Source organism: Episyrphus balteatus, chromosome 1 (genome assembly GCF_945859705.1).
Source record: "Episyrphus balteatus chromosome 1, idEpiBalt1.1, whole genome shotgun sequence".
Lineage (NCBI taxonomy): Eukaryota > Metazoa > Arthropoda > Insecta > Diptera > Syrphidae > Episyrphus > Episyrphus balteatus.
Window position 1 is genome coordinate 134,762,774 of NC_079134.1, and position 20,028 is coordinate 134,782,801.

At 29.8% G+C, this 20,028-nt stretch overlaps 1 protein-coding gene across 3 annotated transcripts in view; it reads left to right on the forward strand.

Moving 5' to 3' along the window:
- LOC129921456 (SPARC-related modular calcium-binding protein 2) overlaps nucleotides 1-20,028 on the forward strand; it is an 82,477-nt gene that overhangs the window by 54,754 nt on the left and 7,695 nt on the right. For 2 of the 3 annotated variants that reach the window (XM_056003288.1, XM_056003289.1), the window contains exons 3-8: nucleotides 14,955-15,111; nucleotides 15,178-15,701; nucleotides 15,857-15,971; nucleotides 18,682-18,942; nucleotides 19,456-19,828; nucleotides 19,892-20,020. In XM_056003288.1, the coding sequence (XP_055859263.1) occupies nucleotides 14,955-15,111; nucleotides 15,178-15,701; nucleotides 15,857-15,971; nucleotides 18,682-18,942; nucleotides 19,456-19,828; nucleotides 19,892-20,020 (1,559 nt within the window). The remainder of the gene's footprint in view (nucleotides 1-14,954; nucleotides 15,112-15,177; nucleotides 15,702-15,856; nucleotides 15,972-18,681; nucleotides 18,943-19,455; nucleotides 19,829-19,891; nucleotides 20,021-20,028) is intronic. The other variant, XM_056003290.1, reaches the window with a different exon arrangement.

Genomic DNA, 20,028 nt, shown 5'->3' on the forward strand with positions numbered 1-20,028 from the left:
TTTGTTACTTTGTTTCTCTTTTCTTATTCCTTTGCCTTCCATTCTTAACAAACTTTAATTTCAGACCAACTGAATACCTTAAAATATTTTAGCGCACCCTGTTTAAAAACAGTCATCACAAACTAGACACTTGTTACATAAAAGGCAAACAGTTGAGACAATTTTTTTTTAGTGAAATAAGACTGACAGAAGATAAAAAAAAAAACTATCTTTGACTACTACATATACTTTCAAGGCTTATTAACTTGCCATTAAGAACTTAATCTAGCACAAACTCCTATAATGAGACGCAAACTGCTAAATCAAATCCATGGTCTTTTGTTGAAAGTGCATTGACAACAACCATACGCGCGAGTACAACAACGTGACGTTGGACATTTGTCATTTTTTTTTGTAATAATATTTTCCAAGAAAATATATTGTATCTTAAAGTGCGCCTCCTGTTTTTAATATACAACTATTATCCTATACACAGAGAGCCATCGATAAATAGTTGCAAAACACTCCAAACGATGGTATAATTTATCGACAAAATCATTGATGAATGCGGAATTTATATAACCAAATCAAGTGATTGGCATCTCTGTGTGCATGCTGAAATTTTAATTGACATTTTTTGATATTCCGAGTATAATCTATTTGTGTGGATGGACTTTTATAAAAGGAGTGGCTTAGGTGTGTGATAAAGTGATATATATCTACTCGTAAAAAAAAAAAAACAAAAAACTTTTGTTACACGAGTATTACTTTATGACCATTTTGATGACACTCGCACATAGCACCGATCGATGATGGCACTATTGCACTGAATTGTTTTTAAACGACAATTGTCTGGGGATTTTTTTATATGCTAATTGAATCGGTAAATCCTGAAAACCAAAGGTATTTACATCCTATTCAGCTTTATTGTTATTATTTTCAATACTTTTAGGTCAAGTGAACAGATTTGTTTCAAAATGCGGTATTCATTAAAGAATGAGACCAGCTGCGTCTGAACTTAAAGATACAGATATGTAGTTACGTATAAAAAAGAGACTGGACTGCTCAAAGGATAAAATTAGAGTGTTTAGTAAAAACATCAAAAAAGTAATTTTTTTTCTCTTTTTTGAATAGTTTTTCTTAAGTTTTGTACAATATTTTAATTTTTAAAAATTTCAAAAGGATATAACATCGATAGGAAATTTAATTATCTACAAAAAATTACTTAATACAAATTTTCAAATTCGGCTTCCTTTTCAAGTTATAGACAAAAACGCAAAAAGTAACAAAAAAAGTCTAAAATATTGATCGTTACAAAAATTATCATATCTTTATAACTTATCCAAATATTTTGAAGAAAATTATCTTGTTATATTTGCCAGAAAGTGCACAACACATAAAAAAAATAAAACTATGAGGATTCGAAAGACTTAGATTTTTTATTTCAGTAAGAAATTTTTTTTTGGCAAAAATTTCCTTGCACTTAAATATCTGAAGTGACCCAAAAAAAATTATTCCAGTGTTGGTTGCTTGTTAAGTACTCAAGGCATATCTCGAATACTAAGTATGCTGAAAAAAAATGACAAGGAACTTTGAAAAATCATTTATCGAAAACCTATCCATAAACATTTTTGCAGATAAGATTTTCGAGTTTCCTGGACTCAAATCTATATGAAAAGTATAACGGCACTTGGTGTCCAAAAATTGTTTATTTTTTGTAAACTAGTGTTATCAATAAGGTGAAACTTCTCCCAGCTATCTAGCAGACTAGGACTTTTCCGTGTAAACCCAAACAAAATCTTTTCTATCTTCATCCAAGAATTCAAGCGGATTCTACTTATTTTAAGCGGAAATCGTATTGTTTCATCTAAAAATAAGCGGATTCTGTATTAAAATAAGCGAATTTATGCTTTTTTTTCCACAGTGAAACTGTCTTAAATTAAGCGGAAAAGTCTTCTTAATTTCTTGAATGCGAAAATTTAACCGAAATCCACTTAATTTATGAGGACACATTTTAATTACTTGCAGTCACTGGAAATCGATCCTACAACTACTCCTATCGCACTGTTGTCGGTTTTTAAGATGAAAATTAACATTAAAATGAAATAAATTCCACCTTAAAATTAATAAAATTTAAGCGGATTCCACTTATTTTAAGTGAAAATCGTATTGTTTAAAGGTACCCTTTTGTCTCCGTGTAATCGTTAAAAATACATAAATCAATGCGTAGTTAAAAAAAAATTAACGAAACCCATTTTCATAAAAGAAAAACTTAACATTTCGAATATCCAAATGACATAACATAATATTCAAGTATCTATTTCTATAGCTTTATTTAAAAATCAATCATAGAATGCTACATATCCCATTACCAAACTCTCAACGCATATATAAGTTTCTTTTAACTCTACAAACAACTGCAAGCAAACCATCATCGAATTCGTATTGCATTATACAGCTTATCAATTCAATCAATCTTATAAGTCTTGACAGTTTACATAATTTATAATGACTGATAAATGCAGTTTGACTACTGGTTTTTCAAGAAGTCAACTTAAACTAATAAATATCTAGAAAGAAAATAAAAGAAAACCCCCAACATAAGTATAAATACAAAAAAAAAAGTATCTAGTATCAAGGTAAAAGTTTATTTATACTCAAAAGACACTCGAGTCGATCTTAGATCAAATGATCAAAATGTCAATTTAATGTCAAATAAACATCAAAATTAACTTTTTGTGTATAAAAAAAATTGACTTTTATTAATCAATCAAACTGGTGTAGATATGAAATCGATGCATTTGTTAAATAAATAAACAAGATTGTCAAGGAGGAATGGATGGATAAATGGGTATTTAACGATAATGATTATGATATTTATGTTTGGAGAACTTGCATACACCTATTTAATTTATTATGTTTACCTATTTTTGAGTTATTTTGTTAATGAGTATTGAGTGTAACTACATTATGGAAAATGGAACTCAAATCAAAAATTGTTTGTTTGCGCAGCTAATGTATTTGTATTTGATGTTAGTATAATTTCGATTAATTTTTAAACCTTTTAGGAAGCTCTTAATTCTATCTTGAAATGATCTATTTATGTGTTTCAAAGAAGTTATCAATATTGACTTCTTAAGTTCCACTTAAGTCTCATATTCATTCAGTTTATAAATAAAAAAAGAATAAATCAAAAAACTTAGTTTTTGCCAAATAATAACCCAGTATTATGTATTTTTCAAGTTTCAAATCGAACAGATGGCAACACTAGCATCATTAAATCAATCCAAAAAGAGCAAACAAAAAAACAACAATCTGCTTGAAAATGAATATATCCAAGAAAACCAGACGCGAAGAAGAAAAAGAAGTGTCGTGTTGAATCCTAAGAAAACACTTCAATATTCTTGGTATTATCGTTCATTATGGCTACAAATTGTCTGGCAAAGCACACGTCTGATCTTGGTTTTCTTATTTCTTTTTTTTTAGTTTTACATTTTGTTTTCTTATGCTTCTTTTTTTTTTTTTGTTCTTTCTTTTCTTATGCTTCGTTAATCGAAGTTAAGATACTTTTTTTTATCTTGAAACATAAAACAACACACACCATACTTTTCTGAACGAATAAATAATTCTACATAATACGACGTCCAATACCTTAAAGGCTTTTGAGACATCTCCCGCTTAACCAAAGGTGTGATTAAATTTTTGCTCCGGTTTTTTCTTTTTTTTTTTTGTATTTGCTTTAGTGTGAAAGAAGTAGAAGAAACAGGTAAAACAAGAAACAGAAGAGAACAAAAAAAAACTCGATAAGTGTCCTTAAGTACCATTAAGATGGGATAAGGTTACAGTATTTAGATTTAAGTTCCTTGTTAGCCTGAAGTAGTATGACGTTTTGATTTGAGGCAGTAATTTTTTTTAGGATATATGCATATGCATGCTAAATTTTGTTTGTATTGTAGAAAATTTAGAGGACTATATCCATTACTTTCGTTGTTTGCCAAATAATAACACAGTTCTATAAACAAAAAACCCAACTTGATCCGTTATTATTTATTCCTTATTTGTTTAAACAAAAAAATATTTATTGATAAAAATACCTTAATTTTTTCAGATTTTTATTTAGATGTAGACGGCTTCCCACGATGGTTAAATTTTGAAATAGGTATAGGATGACTTATTATGTAATTTTTTAAGAAAGAAAAAAGATGACGTTCTTATCTACATTAAACAGCGTTTTTCAAAATAGTATAAACTATTTTTCTAGGATCAGAGGTTCAGTCAGGACATGCATGCTTTTTTGGGTTTTATTTTATGTTTCGTGCTTTTTCTAGTTGATTTCAGTAAATCCAAATTTTTCATTACATAAGGTTTTTTTTATATTTACTTTAAACATATGTAGTTGGCAATCACAACACCCCTAAATATTCAATTTTGTATAAACTATAAATATGAGCGATGCCAAAATTGTGCTAAAAATCCATGAAATACCGTTATAAGAGGTCATAAAATAGGTTTTACTAATTTGGCACTGTTTTGACTTTGTTTTCAAAATTTTTGAATTTTTGTATGGAATACTATGAATCATAATAGACCAGTGCCGAAGCCTTCAAAAACGTTAAAAAGTAAGAAAAAATCAAAGTTGGATGAAACCCATTGCAAAAGGAGGTGAATATGATAAAAATGAAGGGAAAAATAAATTACGGGCGAGCCGAGTTCGGGAAGTGGTAGGGTTGGGTTTTTAATGGTAAAAAATGGTATATCTCGATTTCCGGCAAAACTACAAGTTCTATGGAAAAAAGTTGTATGGCAAGAATGTAGGTAATAAAAAGATCTACAACTTATGCATTGACAATTTTTTCACATAACCTCAAAACTTATGTGAAAAATTCAAAAAACCGAGTTTTTGGTTTTTTATTTTTATCTTTTCCAAAAAAATGTTTTTTTCTACGAAATTTGGTAAAAACTTACTTTATTATGTTTCGAATACACAGTAATTTATTTGATTAAAAATATTTATTTTTTAACCTTTTTTTTGACTTAATACCAAAAAAACACCCTAATTTTCAATCGTCAATTCACGTGTCAAAATATCAGATTTTTTCAAAAAATCGGTGAGCATTTTGTTCGTTAAAATTTCTACTTTCCAATAGTTTAAACAAAAATATGTGTTATGTGTGCGGCTTAAATTAACCCTTTGTCGGCACACGGGTGCGAATTTGGCATTACAAAAATAAAAAAATTACGATTTTTCAAAAAAAAACGGTCACAAAAAAGTCTCTTTATAAGGGTAAAAATATTTTTTTTCGGAATTGTGAATACAATATTCGAATTCCTCGGAATATTCTACATCAATTTCATACTTGATTCTCTATAAAATATTGTGACCGAAAAAAGTTCTAGCGACATGAAAAAATATAAACCCAATTCGCACACGTGTGCCTATCACGTCACAAAAAAGAGGTGTGCCTACAGAGGGTTAACATTTAAGTGGCCATTTTAAAAATAGTATATCAATTTGACAGGAAGACTTTAGGTCTGTTTGTTTTCATAGATCAATAATACTTTTGGTTCTAAGACATACTGAAGCAATTTTTTAACTTCGCTGAAAAGAATGGTCACTTTGTTCAAATTTGGTTTTAAATTTAAGATAGACCCCTTTAAATCCATGAATTAAAAACAGACAGGACCATCTGAGTACAAGGTTAGGCCCTAAATCCCACACGAATTGCACAAATATTATATTTTTATATATTTCTATTAAACTTCAGGCAGTCAGATCGGCTGAGGAGTTACAAGACAACTAATTTTGTTACTGGACAACAAGGCGGTACAAAGTTGTACTCAGTGGTATAATGGGTAGTTCGATGGGCTGTCACACGAGAGTTTCTGCGCTCAAACTCAGTCCCCAACACCTAGATTGCCTCTTGGGAGGGATTGTCGAGGTCTTGAAGAGTATCATTGCCATGAAAAAGTGAATCTCACTAGAGTTTGGTAGAAAATTGTAGGTCTCAACCATTTTTGCAAATCAGTTTGACGGAATAGTTAAGAATTGTAAAAATCTCCTCGGGTTTTCATAAGCTCGTCACGCCAGTGCACATTTTACAAAAAAAAAAAACATCACACAAATTTCCAATCTTAAACATTTAAGTGCTATTTACTCGACGGTAAAACTAGTTAAGTGATTTTTCAACAGAAGTTTAAAAGATTCAACTATCAAAAACTTGAACCGAAGTCAAGCAGCTGAAATGTTTGACATTAATTTTTAAATTCTCGAAGGTGCTTATTAAAAAGGTTCACTTTTAACCACCACTTTCTTTGAATGGTTAGAGATATATTTTTTTACATTATCTGCAATTTGAGTTTTCAAGAGGGGTTGCCTTTACAAAATCCCCCTTCTCTTTAACTTTCTTTTAATAGTGCAGTCAGTTTTGTGCATTTTCCTCAGAAGAATGTACTTTATATTTTTTTTTAAAGGGGAGAAAAACTGTATTTATTCTATTTTTATGAGAATTTCGTGTTGTGCAGTTGAAGTATTTTTTGTTTTATATTTTTCTTTCTTGCACAAAAAAACAAAAAAAAACTTGTCTAATAAATGAGATGAAAGAACTAACCTTGGACGTAAATGTTTCTCTAAAGAAGAGAACAACGTGAACCGGGTGGTGCAAATAGATAACATGAAAGCAAACAAAGGTAAAATGGGAACATAGTCTTCAGATGTGATATAAGGATAGCGCGCGAACTCTCTACTTTATGTTGAAAACATGGATGGGGGGGATGCTATAAAAATGCTTCCCCTTTTTAATTTAAAAAGATTCATAAAAGAACCTTATCCAAACGATATTTAATGAATTTCCATGAAGAAGTTTGTTGCGGTTTTTGGTTTTGGTAGGTATGATGAGAGAGTACAGAAAACTTTAACATATTCAACCTTGAGTTTCCTTTGAATTTTGAATGGAACTTTTAAGTTGAAGTCAAAAAAAAAAAGGTACTTGTTGAAAAAAAAGAACAGTTTAAAGATACCATAAGTTTCAATTAAGTATAAAACAAAAAATGGATCCTAATGGCTTCATTTTTCTGCATTGAAATTTTAAACTTAAAAAATTGCCAATAATGCTGCAATATTGGGTTGAATGGCTTTTTTAATTACTTTTCTTTTATAGAAACTTTCGTAAAATCCCTTTTAGAGAAAATTATTAAAGCTTTATTATTATTACACGAAGTTGTTGTATTTTGCTATTTGAATTCTTAGAAGAGCCACTTAATACTCAAAAGAAAATCTGTACATACGAGTAGGTATATCTTTTCTTCAGATGATGAAGCAGATTGAAAAAAACAATATATCTTATTAGTCAAAAACTTGGATCCTGAGGAGTAATGTTTTTGTTTCGGCAACAATACCCTTGTAAACCAGTAATATTTATCAGTAACAATAAACAGATGAATACGGTTATCATTCCAATGTATATTAGGGCGTTCGTTATTTACGGGTTTTCGAGATTCAAGTGGAAAAACTATTTCAAAATAATAAAAAAAAACCCTTAATTTTCGAAAATTTTTATTTGGCGCTAGATGGATGGCGCCTCAAGAGGGTTAAAGTGTTTTCATATTTGAAATGGGCTTTGAGGCGATTTAATAGATATAGCCTTAAAGTAAAAGTGCTTATCTACCAGAGTTGGGAAATAATGATTTCTTTTTGTAATTAATTACAGATTTCATTTCAATTACATGTAATTAGTAATTGAACTTTTTTCAATTACAATTACAGGTAATTGTAATTGAAAAAAAAAACATACTTCCATTACTTGTATTTGTAATCGAAAAAGTTCAATTACTATACAGATGTAATTGAAAAAAGTAATGGATTCGAAAGTAATTGAAATGAAAAACAGTTTTAATTACATTTTTCTGTAATTAATTACTTATATTGTAATTCATTACATGTTTTTATTAATTACACTGGCCAAACATTTTTAATTTTTGTTTATTTTGCACATAGATTTATACACAATTTTATGGATTTGGGTTCACAATCCCCAAAATTCGCATTGGTTTTCTTCCAGCAGTTGAAATACTTAGTTTTTCACATTTGGGAACATGTTCATTCGTGTTCTTAAGTTTCGTGTGTTTTAGGCGTTCATAAAAATGTTCCAGAAAAATGTATATCAAACCTAAAGTATTTGGACTCAGTGCGCTTAAAATTTACATTGGTTCCTTTCTAAGAGCTCTAATTTTGGAGATATTATTTAATTTTTCACATTTTGAGGGAGTTCTTATATTTTGTCCTTTTTTAATCACATATGTTTTTAAGTTGTACTGGAAAAATTTCTATCAAATGTAATGTATTTCGGTTCAGGTACTAAAATTGAAAAAAATTTGTCAATTTGTATGCATTTTTATTTTTGAATAATAATAAAAAAAAACTTCATTTAGTTTGAAATGATTGACAAGTTGACAACGTTCTGGAATATTTTTGTGTGTGTTGGGTTGTGTTATATTATTTTTATTAAATAAATAAAATGCATTCCATTGTAAGAACTACATATTTTATTTTCAACACAAACAAAAATAAAACTCTGTTTTATCAACAAAGAACAAATACAATTCAACAAAACATGCTCTGAACACTGATGTTAGTATTGATTTCTCGTAAAAAATGAGTTTACTTACGACAGACTCATTTTGAATGAAAACTAAGATAATTTGAACACCAAAACAAATACCTAAGAGAGTATTGACAAAAAAAAAAAAATAAGATATCCAACAAAAAAATCTATTATACATTGAAAAAAACTTCTTCGCTGTGTTTTTAAGTAACGAAAACCTTAAAATGCGATTTTCCAGAATTCCAAAAGACAAAGAATTCCATTAAGACAAAACAATTCTCTGGCGACGATATGACAATTTGGAGTCGTCATTTCATACCATGAATTAAGTTTTGAAAAATGTAAAATTTCTTCGAATCTTCTTTCAGTGCAGTTTTTTATTAATCTTCAGCACTTACCAGGGGCGTGTTTCAGAGCTTACTACCTCAACTACTTTTACTACATCAGCAACCTAGAAAATCATTAGTTGAGTCCGATTGAAAGTCGGGAAATATTTGTAAAGGTCTAAATAGTGCAAATGTCTGAAAAATTGCTTCGAAAAGTCCAACAGGCCGCCGCAATTAATTTTTAAAGTAATTGATGAAGCTGATGTAAACAATGAATTAAGCTCTGAAATAGGCCCCAAGTAGTAAGTAATAACCTCTTAAAGATATTTTGAAGCCACTCTAACACTATTCATAACATCTTATGACAAAACAGATTAATTCCGTACCATTTACAAATTATCTCGTGAAATGTAATTGAAAAAAACATACAATTAATTACATTTTCGTGTAGTGATTACTTAAAAAAGTAATCATTACTGTTTTTTTGGTAATTACTTTTGTTTTCAATTACATAAAAGTAATTGAATTACAAGTAATTGACAATTTTCAATTACATGTAATGGGTAATTAAAGAATTTCAATTACCCATTACATGTAATTGAAAAAAATTTTGCAAATTTTAATTACAAGTAATTGTAATTAAAAATTTTTCGAATCATTACTTCCCAACTCTGTTATCTACATTTCAAACAGGTTTAAACCATTTGTCTAGGCCTAGGGGCTTAGTCAGGGCATGCATTTTATTATATACATAATACACTATAGGTACATAGTAGACCTAAAAATTTTTTTTTTTTGTTCATAGTTATATCGAAATTATTATTGGAAATGGCGAACAAAAAATACTGTAAACGTTACAGCCCTTTATATTAATATTAAGTACTGCCGCATCGCAAATTTCTATTTCCCATATGATTAACATATGGGAAGGATTGTGTTTTTGAGTTTGGAATTTTATAACTTTTTAATGGTTCATCAAAAAGGCTAAAACTAATCATTTTCTTGTATAAAAGTGAACGCTCGAAGTTATTCAACTTTAAAATATAAAATGTAATTTTTTCTTCATTTTTTTCAAATTTTTGACAAAATTATTAGGTTTTTCCAAAAATTTGGCAAACTTTTCGAATTTTTTGTTTTCTATGTTGTTTTTTGGTTTCAAAAATCCTTTTATTTAACTGTCAAACTCCTAATACTATTAAATTAGAATTTTTCAATAAATTCAATTTATTCATTTTTCCAACTAAAAATTATTTTTATTAATTTTTCAAAATTTTATAAATGCATTTTTGTCGAACGTTCAATTTTATACAAGAAAATGATGAGCCATTAAAAAGTTATAAAATTCCAAACTCAAAAACACAATCTTTTCCATGTTAATCATATGGGAAATAGAAATTTGCGATGCGGCAGTACTTAATATTAATATTAAGGGCTGTAACTTTTACAGTATTTTTTTTCGTCATTTCTAACAATATTTTCGATATAACTATGAACAAAAAAAAAATTTTTTTTTTTAAATCAGTCTAATACATAGTATATTACATATTGGTCGAAGAACGTTTTAACAAAATAAAACTCATTTTACGAACTTCTGTTCCAGATAACGATGATTTTTATTTCAATTTATATTCCAAATGCATAACTTCCACTCTTCATAAAAAAACTGTGCCAAAACAACCTGGATATGCAATATGTAATCTTGTAAGAAATACCACAAATGCGCTTATAAAGTGTTAAATGTTGCGCCACATGCTCGTAAATAACATTTTCTTATAAAGGTAGACGCATTAAATTAAAAAAAAAATATTTCTGTAAAACAAGGTTGTCAAAATCTCTTGAATACTTCTCCCGTTAATCTTCTATGGTAGCATTTATTCAAGCCATAAATAAAATATTAATCGATATCTGTCACTATTTTAATAATTTTTTCCATTTTTATTTTTATTTTGTTTTTTTTTTTTTTTTTAAGAAAAAATCCATTAAAATGTCATTCGGGGAGATTCCAACACATAGAGAGAGACATTGCGGGCGATCAATTAAGATTCCTTAACGAGAGTAAATGAACGTTTGCAAAAAAAAAAAAAAAAAAAACAAATAACAACAACAACAACAAACAAACATAACTACATTTTAATGGCTTAAGTTTTTCATCAACAACTAATGCCTTTTGCAATATGTTGTTGTATTATCTACACCAAAGTAGATATATGTATATACGGTTAAAGATAAATAGATGGATAATAATTTAACAATGTGACAGTCTGTCGACAGGTAGGATACCCCCCATCGAGTCGGCGACAGCAATTACTATAGAGATATAGACTCATAAAATATAGATAAACCTTTGAACAACTTGTAGGAATAATAACAATACAGATTTTCAGATAGGATTGGCTATCCATCAGCTCAAGCCATGAACTTATTTTGCAAAAGAAAAATGTCCAACAGGTAAAAAAAAAAAAAAATGCCAGTCACTTGAAGTAGTATATAGTGTGTAGGCGACCTTTTATAGAAAAACCTAGCAGGGGTCATCATAATAGAAACGTCAAATGCAAAGTGTCTCTTTAACAAGTAATCGATGTCGACACTTAATTTAATGCTGTTGTCTTCGATGTAAGTTGGCAAAGTCTCAGTAAGATTTTTTAGTACACTGAAAGAAAATTGTTTGTTCGAAATTATTTCGTTAAATTTTCAATGCTAGAAACTTCAGTTTCTATGTAAAAATAAAACCCTACCCTATTTTTAAACTTTAATTGCAGTATGGTGAGGAAGTGCATTTTGTTCATACGGAAAGTGTCAGTTTATTTGGTAATACTAGCAACTTAAGAGCCACTGTTCCTCATCAGGTTAAAGGTTTCTTAAAACCCTCGTTAAGAAAAAAAAAAAAAAAATTGTGTGTAATTCACACGTTATAGAAGTGAAACCTTAAAAAAAATTTTTCCAACTATGTCGAAATTTCAAGCTGATATTACGGTACTTCCTACACTGGTCACTGTCAACAGATCTCCACAGGTGTTTTGAGGTATTTTTCAAGTTTTTCAATTTAAGATTGTGTAACTTGTAGAGCTCGTACAGTTAATTGTGATTTATCAAATGAAAGGTTATGTTATTAGCATGCGTATTAAAGTTAAATCAAATTTGTATGTGCACTAGATCAAAAGATATAACGTGTGTAGAAAAAGAACATCTTTTTACCGTTATCTCAGAATTTTGAATATGAAATTAATTGAAATTTTGTACATTTATAGTTTATTCAATTACCTAACGAATTTCATTCATCTGTCTTTTAAAACAAAAGTTATAACAAGTTGAATGTTCGTGTCGCGTTTTCGTTTCATCTTGTTTCAAATCACTACGATGCTAAAGAAGTTTTCACTTCAAAAAAACTTTGCAACATTAGGGAAGACAGGATAAAAATTTTTAAATTTTGTCAAATGCAAAAATATAGCAGGTAAATGTAAGAATAACCCGAAAAATTTTAACCATGATTTTCTCTGCTTTGTTTAAATCGAAGTTTAGGCAGTAAAAATTTAATCTAGCCCAGCAACAATAACTTACTATGAACTACAATACCCTTTTTCTACCTTTTTAAAATGAGTTGAGATAAATTCTTTTGGAAGAAGTTGACAATGTGGAACATCCATACAAAAAGAATTTTAAAATTAGATGGGCTTTGAAGCGTTTTCGTGAAGAAAATGTGCCTTATTTTGCTTAGTTGTCACGAAAACACTGCTTATTTTATTATACACCATTTTTCTTCCAAAAAAATACTCCTCGTAAAAATTTGGCAAAAATAATGTGTGGGTTTTTTTTTTTTTGATTGGTCAAGACAATTACAGCGAGAAAGTTAAAATTTTATAAAAGGAAAATGGGCAAAAATATATGGGAGCTGGTCCACCTAGTGAACAGAAACGCCACCTATGAAAACAATTTAGTGCTTTGGAGTATACCCACATTCAAATATTTTTTTTGTCGAGAACAATGGGAGATGGATAAAATAAGCGACCGAATAATATGAAAAGCACTTTGCGAAATCGAATAAACAAAGTAGAGTTTTATTATATTAAATTATAGTATCATCAAGAATAACGTTATTCATGTTGAAAGCTGGCGGTATGAACACGACTTGATGTCGGGCCCAAGATACCATAAAATCAAAATATAAGTGTACAATATCGCTTAAACTCACGGCGAAAAAAAGCGAGCGAAAGCTAGTGGTATGGTTACTATATGGATCTGGTGCTGAGAGATTTCGTTACAACTCAACACAAATGTCATCTAGGAAAACAAGCAGGTAATAGAGAGTGTATAATCTTAGGATCATTGGTTTGATCCACTGGGAGATGCTTAGAATAAAAAACCAACAAAAATGAAAAACACTTTGCGAAATCAAATAAAGAAATTCAATTTATTAGTTCAAGGGACTCCAAAAATGTATAAAGCGTTATTTTTTTTGGACCAATTTGCCCATTCTCCTTTAGAACCCAATATCTTGGAAACAGTTAGCCTTAAAGAGATGATTTTTGACTCAAACTTATTGAAAGTTTTATGTGCTTGAAAGTTTTTTCCAAAAATAAATGTTTAAGAGCTAAAATCAACAAAATACTGGAAAAAAAATTCGGATATTTTCTGAGCTTTTTTTTTGCATTTTTAGAAACATTCCGTTGTCACTCGTATTCGAAAACTTAGCACGTACATTGAGTCAGTATTATGAACAACTGTAGCAAAAATCAGAACTACTGGATTTGACGCACAATCTATATAAGGTTATTGTACTATTAGACCAGTGGCAATCCGGTTTTCAGGGGGCAAAAGTTGAAAAAATTATGAGCAGCATTAGGGTGGTGGGAAAATTTAGGATAAATGGTATGTGAAAGGAAGAAAATAAACAGCCCGCAAACAAATTTTGGGAAAGAGGATGGATGGGCGAAAAAGTGGGGTGGGTGTAAAAAATCGTGCGTTTCTTACAATTTTTGTTAAAGTTGATTTCTGTCAAAAGTCAACCTCCTATCAAAAAGAGTTAAACATACAAAAGTTGTTGTTATAAAAATATATTATACAACTTTTACTCAAATCATTTTTTTTTATATAACCTCAAAAATAGTGAGACAATTGGAAAAATGTGATTTGTTGGTTTTTTATTTTTTTCTCTTACAAAAATTTAGTCGGATTTTAGCAAACCCTGGTTAAAACTTACTTTTTTATATTCTTCCCTTTCTTTAAAAATATTAATTGTTATATTTTTGACGAATTTAATTTGAAAAACTGGCCTATTGTTTAATCAAAAAAGTCAACAAAAAAAATTTGAACAAGTTTTGGATGTCTTAGATTAAAACCTTTTATTTAAGACTGCATTTTGTAGAAAAACTATGCCTTTTATTAAGAAAATATTGGGAAAAATTGAAAAAAAAAAAAAAAACGACCGATTTTTCCGTAAATTACACTAATATTGGCCCGCCAGATATTGCCATGAAACCAAATTATACTTTTCAAATGGACTTCGAACTTCTGAATTCGAATCTAGTATCAGAATTGCTCTGTTATTGAGATATTGAATTTTGAACTTCAAAAAACAAAATTTTTGTGAATTTTATTTCTAAACCAACTATTTTTTTAAAATAATAATAAAAATCCAAAAAAATCATATTTTTGCATTTTTCTTACTTTTGTTGAGGTTATATAAAAATGACTTGAGTAAAAGTTGTAGATCTTTTATTTTCTTCAACTTTTTTAAATTAACATTTCTTAATTTCTGACAGAAATTGTTAAAAAACACGATTTTTAGCGAAAGGCATTTTTTCAAAAATTTGGAAAAATCTCATATTAGAGCTAGTCACCTTTGTACCTAGTTACTGAACTACTGAACATATCCTAAGTGCGTCAACGCAGTTAAATGAACTTGAGAAACTTTTGGATGGATAAGAGGTTTTATCAAATTTTCTTGTTAGTCTAGTCAAAACCTAGCACAAAAACTATTTCTCTAAATGTACAAAGCTAAATTGAAATCTGATGATGAAAATATTTTTGTATCTTTTTTTTTTTTTTGTAGATATCAGAATGTGCAGCAAAGGGAGGCGAGTGTGATGAAACGAAAGGTCGACCGGTGTGTGGCACCGATGATCAGACATACCCAACTCGATGTCACTTGATTCGAGTACAATGCAGTGGACATCAAGTCAGCTTAAAATATCGAGGACCATGCAAAGGTATGTACATTTATAAGTTGATATATTCAAATTTTTGTATCTATATAGACATCTTGAAATTTTCAGCTTGTATTGAAGCACGTGAATATGCTCTCAAACACAAAGCCTTCGGCAAGAGTCCGCCAAAATTTATCCCACGATGCAAAAGTGATGGAACTTATGCACCCGTTCAGTGTTTGGGTGATAGTGGTTGTTGGTGTTCTGACATCACAGGCAAGCCGATTGAAAATACTTCCGTGCGAATAGGCAAGCCACGATGTCGAGAATTCAACAAAGCCAACATTCGGCGTTCACCTTCACGCCATCTTAATGGTGGCGGTGGAGGTGGTATTGGTTTAATGGGTGGAGGTGGTGGCGGTGGACGTGGAGGATTAGGACGTCGTCCATGTTCTGCAGAAGATCGAAGCCTCTTCAATGTTAACCTACTTAAAGTGTATCAAAATGAATATTTGCGATCGGGTGTGCACAAAGATGCCTCCACTCCATCCGACCGAACTGTTATGGATTGGAAGTTCACTAATCTTGATACAAATGGAAATAGTGTTTTGGACAAGAGTGAATATAGGGAACTTAAAAAGGCTGTCAAGAGGGTGAGTCTATAAACATATTATTGAGAGATAGAGAGATGATAAAAAAAAGTTAGATGCACTTGAACTTGATTCAATGGGGCATCTCCTCCGAATATGATTGACATGTTAATATTGAAACATCTTCTTTTTGTTTTTATTTTTTTTCTTAACTGAAGGCTGTCAAACCAAGACGTTGTAGCAGAGGTTTTGGGAAATTCTGTGATGTCGATGATGATGATAAACTTTCGCGTCTGGAATGGAGCAATTGCATTAGCAAAGATGGCATTAATCGTAAGTGTTAGCTTTTTTGATTTATTTATGTTGAATGTTTTGTATTAGTGATTTTTTTTTTTTTTTGTAAATTGATCAAAATCAATTTTGATTAATTGAGGTTCTGGGCAATTCTATGGTTTGCTATTTATATATTTGTTATGTTGTTGGATTGGAATATATAATTTGTTTGTTTCTGTTTGTCTGTTTAATAACACTTCATTGCTCATTGGTAAAACATTAAAATGGTTAATATAATACGTTTCACAATAAAATTAATTATAAGAAGGATTTTTTTTTTTTAATTTAGTTAAAATCCACTTTAAAATTATTACTGAACACAATTTTTGTAATTAATAATTCACAGATTATTGTTTAAGTCTATGTATTATGTATTTGAGAGGGCAGCTATATCATGAACCTTGAATTTCAGTACGGAAGTTCTAATAGGTATTTATTTTTGAAGTTCAAGTCAATTAGCAATTTTTATTAGGCATCATTTGAAAGACTGTCTCATGAAGAATTTTACAACTAAACTGTCCCCTTTTAGGTACCAGATTTTTAAATGCAAGATATTAATATGCTCAATTTTAGAACGAAATTAGTATTTCGAAAAACTGCACTGGCCGTCAAAATTAGCGGAACGGTGACAAAAAATTAATTTTTTTTTTATGTTTTATCAAATTACCTAACTTCCTTTTTTTGATGAGGGCTTACATGATTTTAGTTGTTTGGAGAAAAATTATAAAAACCACTTTGCTCTTTAACCTTCCCCATAGTGTTTAAAGATGGATTTTTTTGCTATAACCTTTCCTGGGCATGTCCTTGAATGCATTCTATGGGTTCAAGGAGAAAAAAAAACTCGATAAACGTTATAGATCTTTTTTAAGACTTCAAGACAGTGCGAAATGATTTTTACTAAGATAATTTTTTTAATGAATTGTTTTTCTCCATTTGAAAAAAAAAACCCTGACGCTAGATGGCGCCCTATGATGGTTAAAGTTTTTTTCTCATTTGAAATAGCGTATTTATGTTGATTAATGAAGTTATTTTTTACTTGCTTAACAGGGCAAGTATTGGTTTCGTGTCGAAAAAAAAATTTGAGGTTTTTATCAAAACCAAAATTACGATGATGGAGAATTCCAAAAAAAGTGGGTCTTGCAATTTCGTCCTTGCGTCTGTGCGCCTGTGCGTCCATCTGTATCTACACATTTCCACAGCCATATTTGGTGCAGATGATTTTTATGAAATTCTGAAAGTTGTTTTTTTTTTTTATATCTCGCTTAGAAAGTGTACCTCCCATACAAATTTTTCAATTTATACCAAATAACTCAAAAACGGCTCTAACGATTTTGATTAAACTTTGCAGACGTAATATTCAAAAGCGGTTGCAAAATTATTTTATTATAAAAAAAAATTGCCCTGAATGTCTTCCCCAACATCAACAAAATTTCTTTACAATTTATATAGAGGCAGCTCTTAAAATCTACCAGAAAACTAACATAAAAGTGATTTGAACTGCAAGAGCAAGTCGTGCATTTTATTTAAATATAGCCTTAAAGTAAAAATGCATACAAAATTACATATATAAGGCGTGTTTTTTCTTATACTCAGTAGCTACGCATTTTTCATTTTATTCGCAAAACAATAATAAAAATTACACAAGTAAGTATTTGTTTTTATTGTTTTTTCGAATAAAATAAAAAAATGAGTAGCTACTGAGTTGTGGAAAAAACACGCCTATTGTTGCGAGGTTCTTAAGATTGATTGAAGGGAACGAATTTGTGTACTCTTAACGGACCTTCAAAGTCATGGTCAATCGAAAAATTAACAGCAACTCTCAAACACACGAACTTGTAAATTGATTGATTACTTTTTAAATCAAATATTCTTTGGCATCGTTTGCTTGAATTGCGACATATTTATGACCATATTTATTATTATCACAGCATCTTCAGATAAATTATGGAAAACTACAGGATCTGTACGAAAAAATCCTTTAATCAAAAATTGGTTCACCCAAAGTTATGAGGTAACAAACATAAAAAAAAAAAAAAAAAACGATATAACCTCTTTCTTTTTGGAAGTCGGTTAAAAACTTATAAAGTAGGCTAAAAAGAAAATGAGATCCTTCTTCCTTCCATCATGGAAAAAATGTTAACTTCGTGCCCAACTTGCCCAGCAACTCTTAACAAAAGGTTTATATACAGCGAAAACGGAAATATACAATTTTTTATGAAAAGTCACTATTTGCCCAAAAAAGAAAAAAAAATATTTCATTATCGACATTTAACTGTTTACGGTAGGTTTTGTGACTTTCCATGGTTTTTATTGTATTTATAGAACACTTTCTTTGGCTGTCTTGCAACTGCACTAATATAACTTTTTCTGCTTTTTATTTCCTTCACAATATTTATTTGCTATTACACTCTATACATTTAAACCACAATCAAATATTCTTCTGGTATTTATAGAAAAATTATTTCAAAAACTATTAATGTTTTATACACACTTCCTGTACAAAAAAAAAACAAGCACTTTTCAGTCAATGTACATTTATACACAAATATAGAGTAAAAATTGTAGTTAAGCTGAGTTGAATTTTTGGCATTCCATTGTTTTTGTTGTTGTTGTTTCTTTTTCTTATGTAAAAGTTTTATATGGTTAGTCGTTTTTTTTTTTTTGCTCAACACCACACCGATACTATTCCTATATACTATAATATACACAGGTCATCTCCACAACAGTGGTTTTGGATATCAAACGCCATCTGTTATCAATACTCAACAAGCTCAAAATAAAAATAATCCTACTGTCCATCAAATCCAAAATCAAAATCACAAAATCCATAAATTTCCATTGGAAGGCCCAACAATCAGTGAGGATGACAATGAAAGTAGTCAACCATTTGATGACTATCCCGATTCCGGTGAATACGATAGCGATGATGACAATGCAACTTATAATAACATCAGTGATACAGTAAAAGATAGTACGTATATTATAGTTAGTTTTGTTTTGTTTTTTTTCTTTTTTCTCTTTTTTGTTGTTTTTGTTCTTGTTTGTTTGTTTTTGTTTTGTGTTTGTGAAAAAGAAACAAAAAAAAATATAGTTTTTTTTCTACTTCCTTTCTTGAAAAAGATGAAAGAAAATTTTTGTTACAAAGAAAAAATTTGTACTAACTCAAAAATTTGGATTGCTCATTTATTTTACTCAAAATTCATTTTGCATTTTCAAAATAAAACAAAATCGAACCAAAAACTACTAACACACGCCCTCTCTATATTGACTGAAGAATCTTTTGGCCTTGATAATAATCAGATTTGTAATTTATCCAAATACTAACCGATGTCATCAAAATTTCAAAATTTATTTTCACCTGTTAGATTTTACTAATATAACCAAAAATACCTTTTCAAATAGAATGTGACTTTTTTTTTTTAAATTCTTTAAAAATCTTGCTAAAAGCTAAAGAAAAACTTAACTTTTTTTGATTGCGTTATAGTTTTACGAACGAGTCTTCAGGATTCAGAACAAGCACTTCGTGACTCAGATGGAGATTATGATTGCCAAGCTGATCGCCGTGTTGCATTAGATGAACAAAATGGTGGAACTGCTCTTTATGTTCCAGAATGTACGCCGGATGGACGTTATCAGCGAGTACAGTGCTATCGTTCGACAGGCTATTGTTGGTGTGTCCATGAAGATACGGGCAAGAATATTCCAGGAACTTCGTTGAAAGATAAGAGACCACAATGTGACTCGATATATCCAACTTCAAGGCCAATGAAAGGATGTCCGGAACCAAGGAAAACTGAATTTTTGAAGGATCTTAAAGACTTTTTGAATGAACAAATTGGTTCAAATTCGATCACAAGGTAAGTTGACTTATATTCACTTTAATAGTTATCAGTTGAATATAAATTATCAACAATGTCTAGCTCAACAAAATGGACTTCTGAAGATGAACGAATTGCTACTTTGAGTTTTGTCTTTCTGGATAAGAATAAAAACAAGTCATGGGAACGAAAGGAATGGAAGACTTTCCGAGAACTTGTTACAGCTAACAAGTAAATAT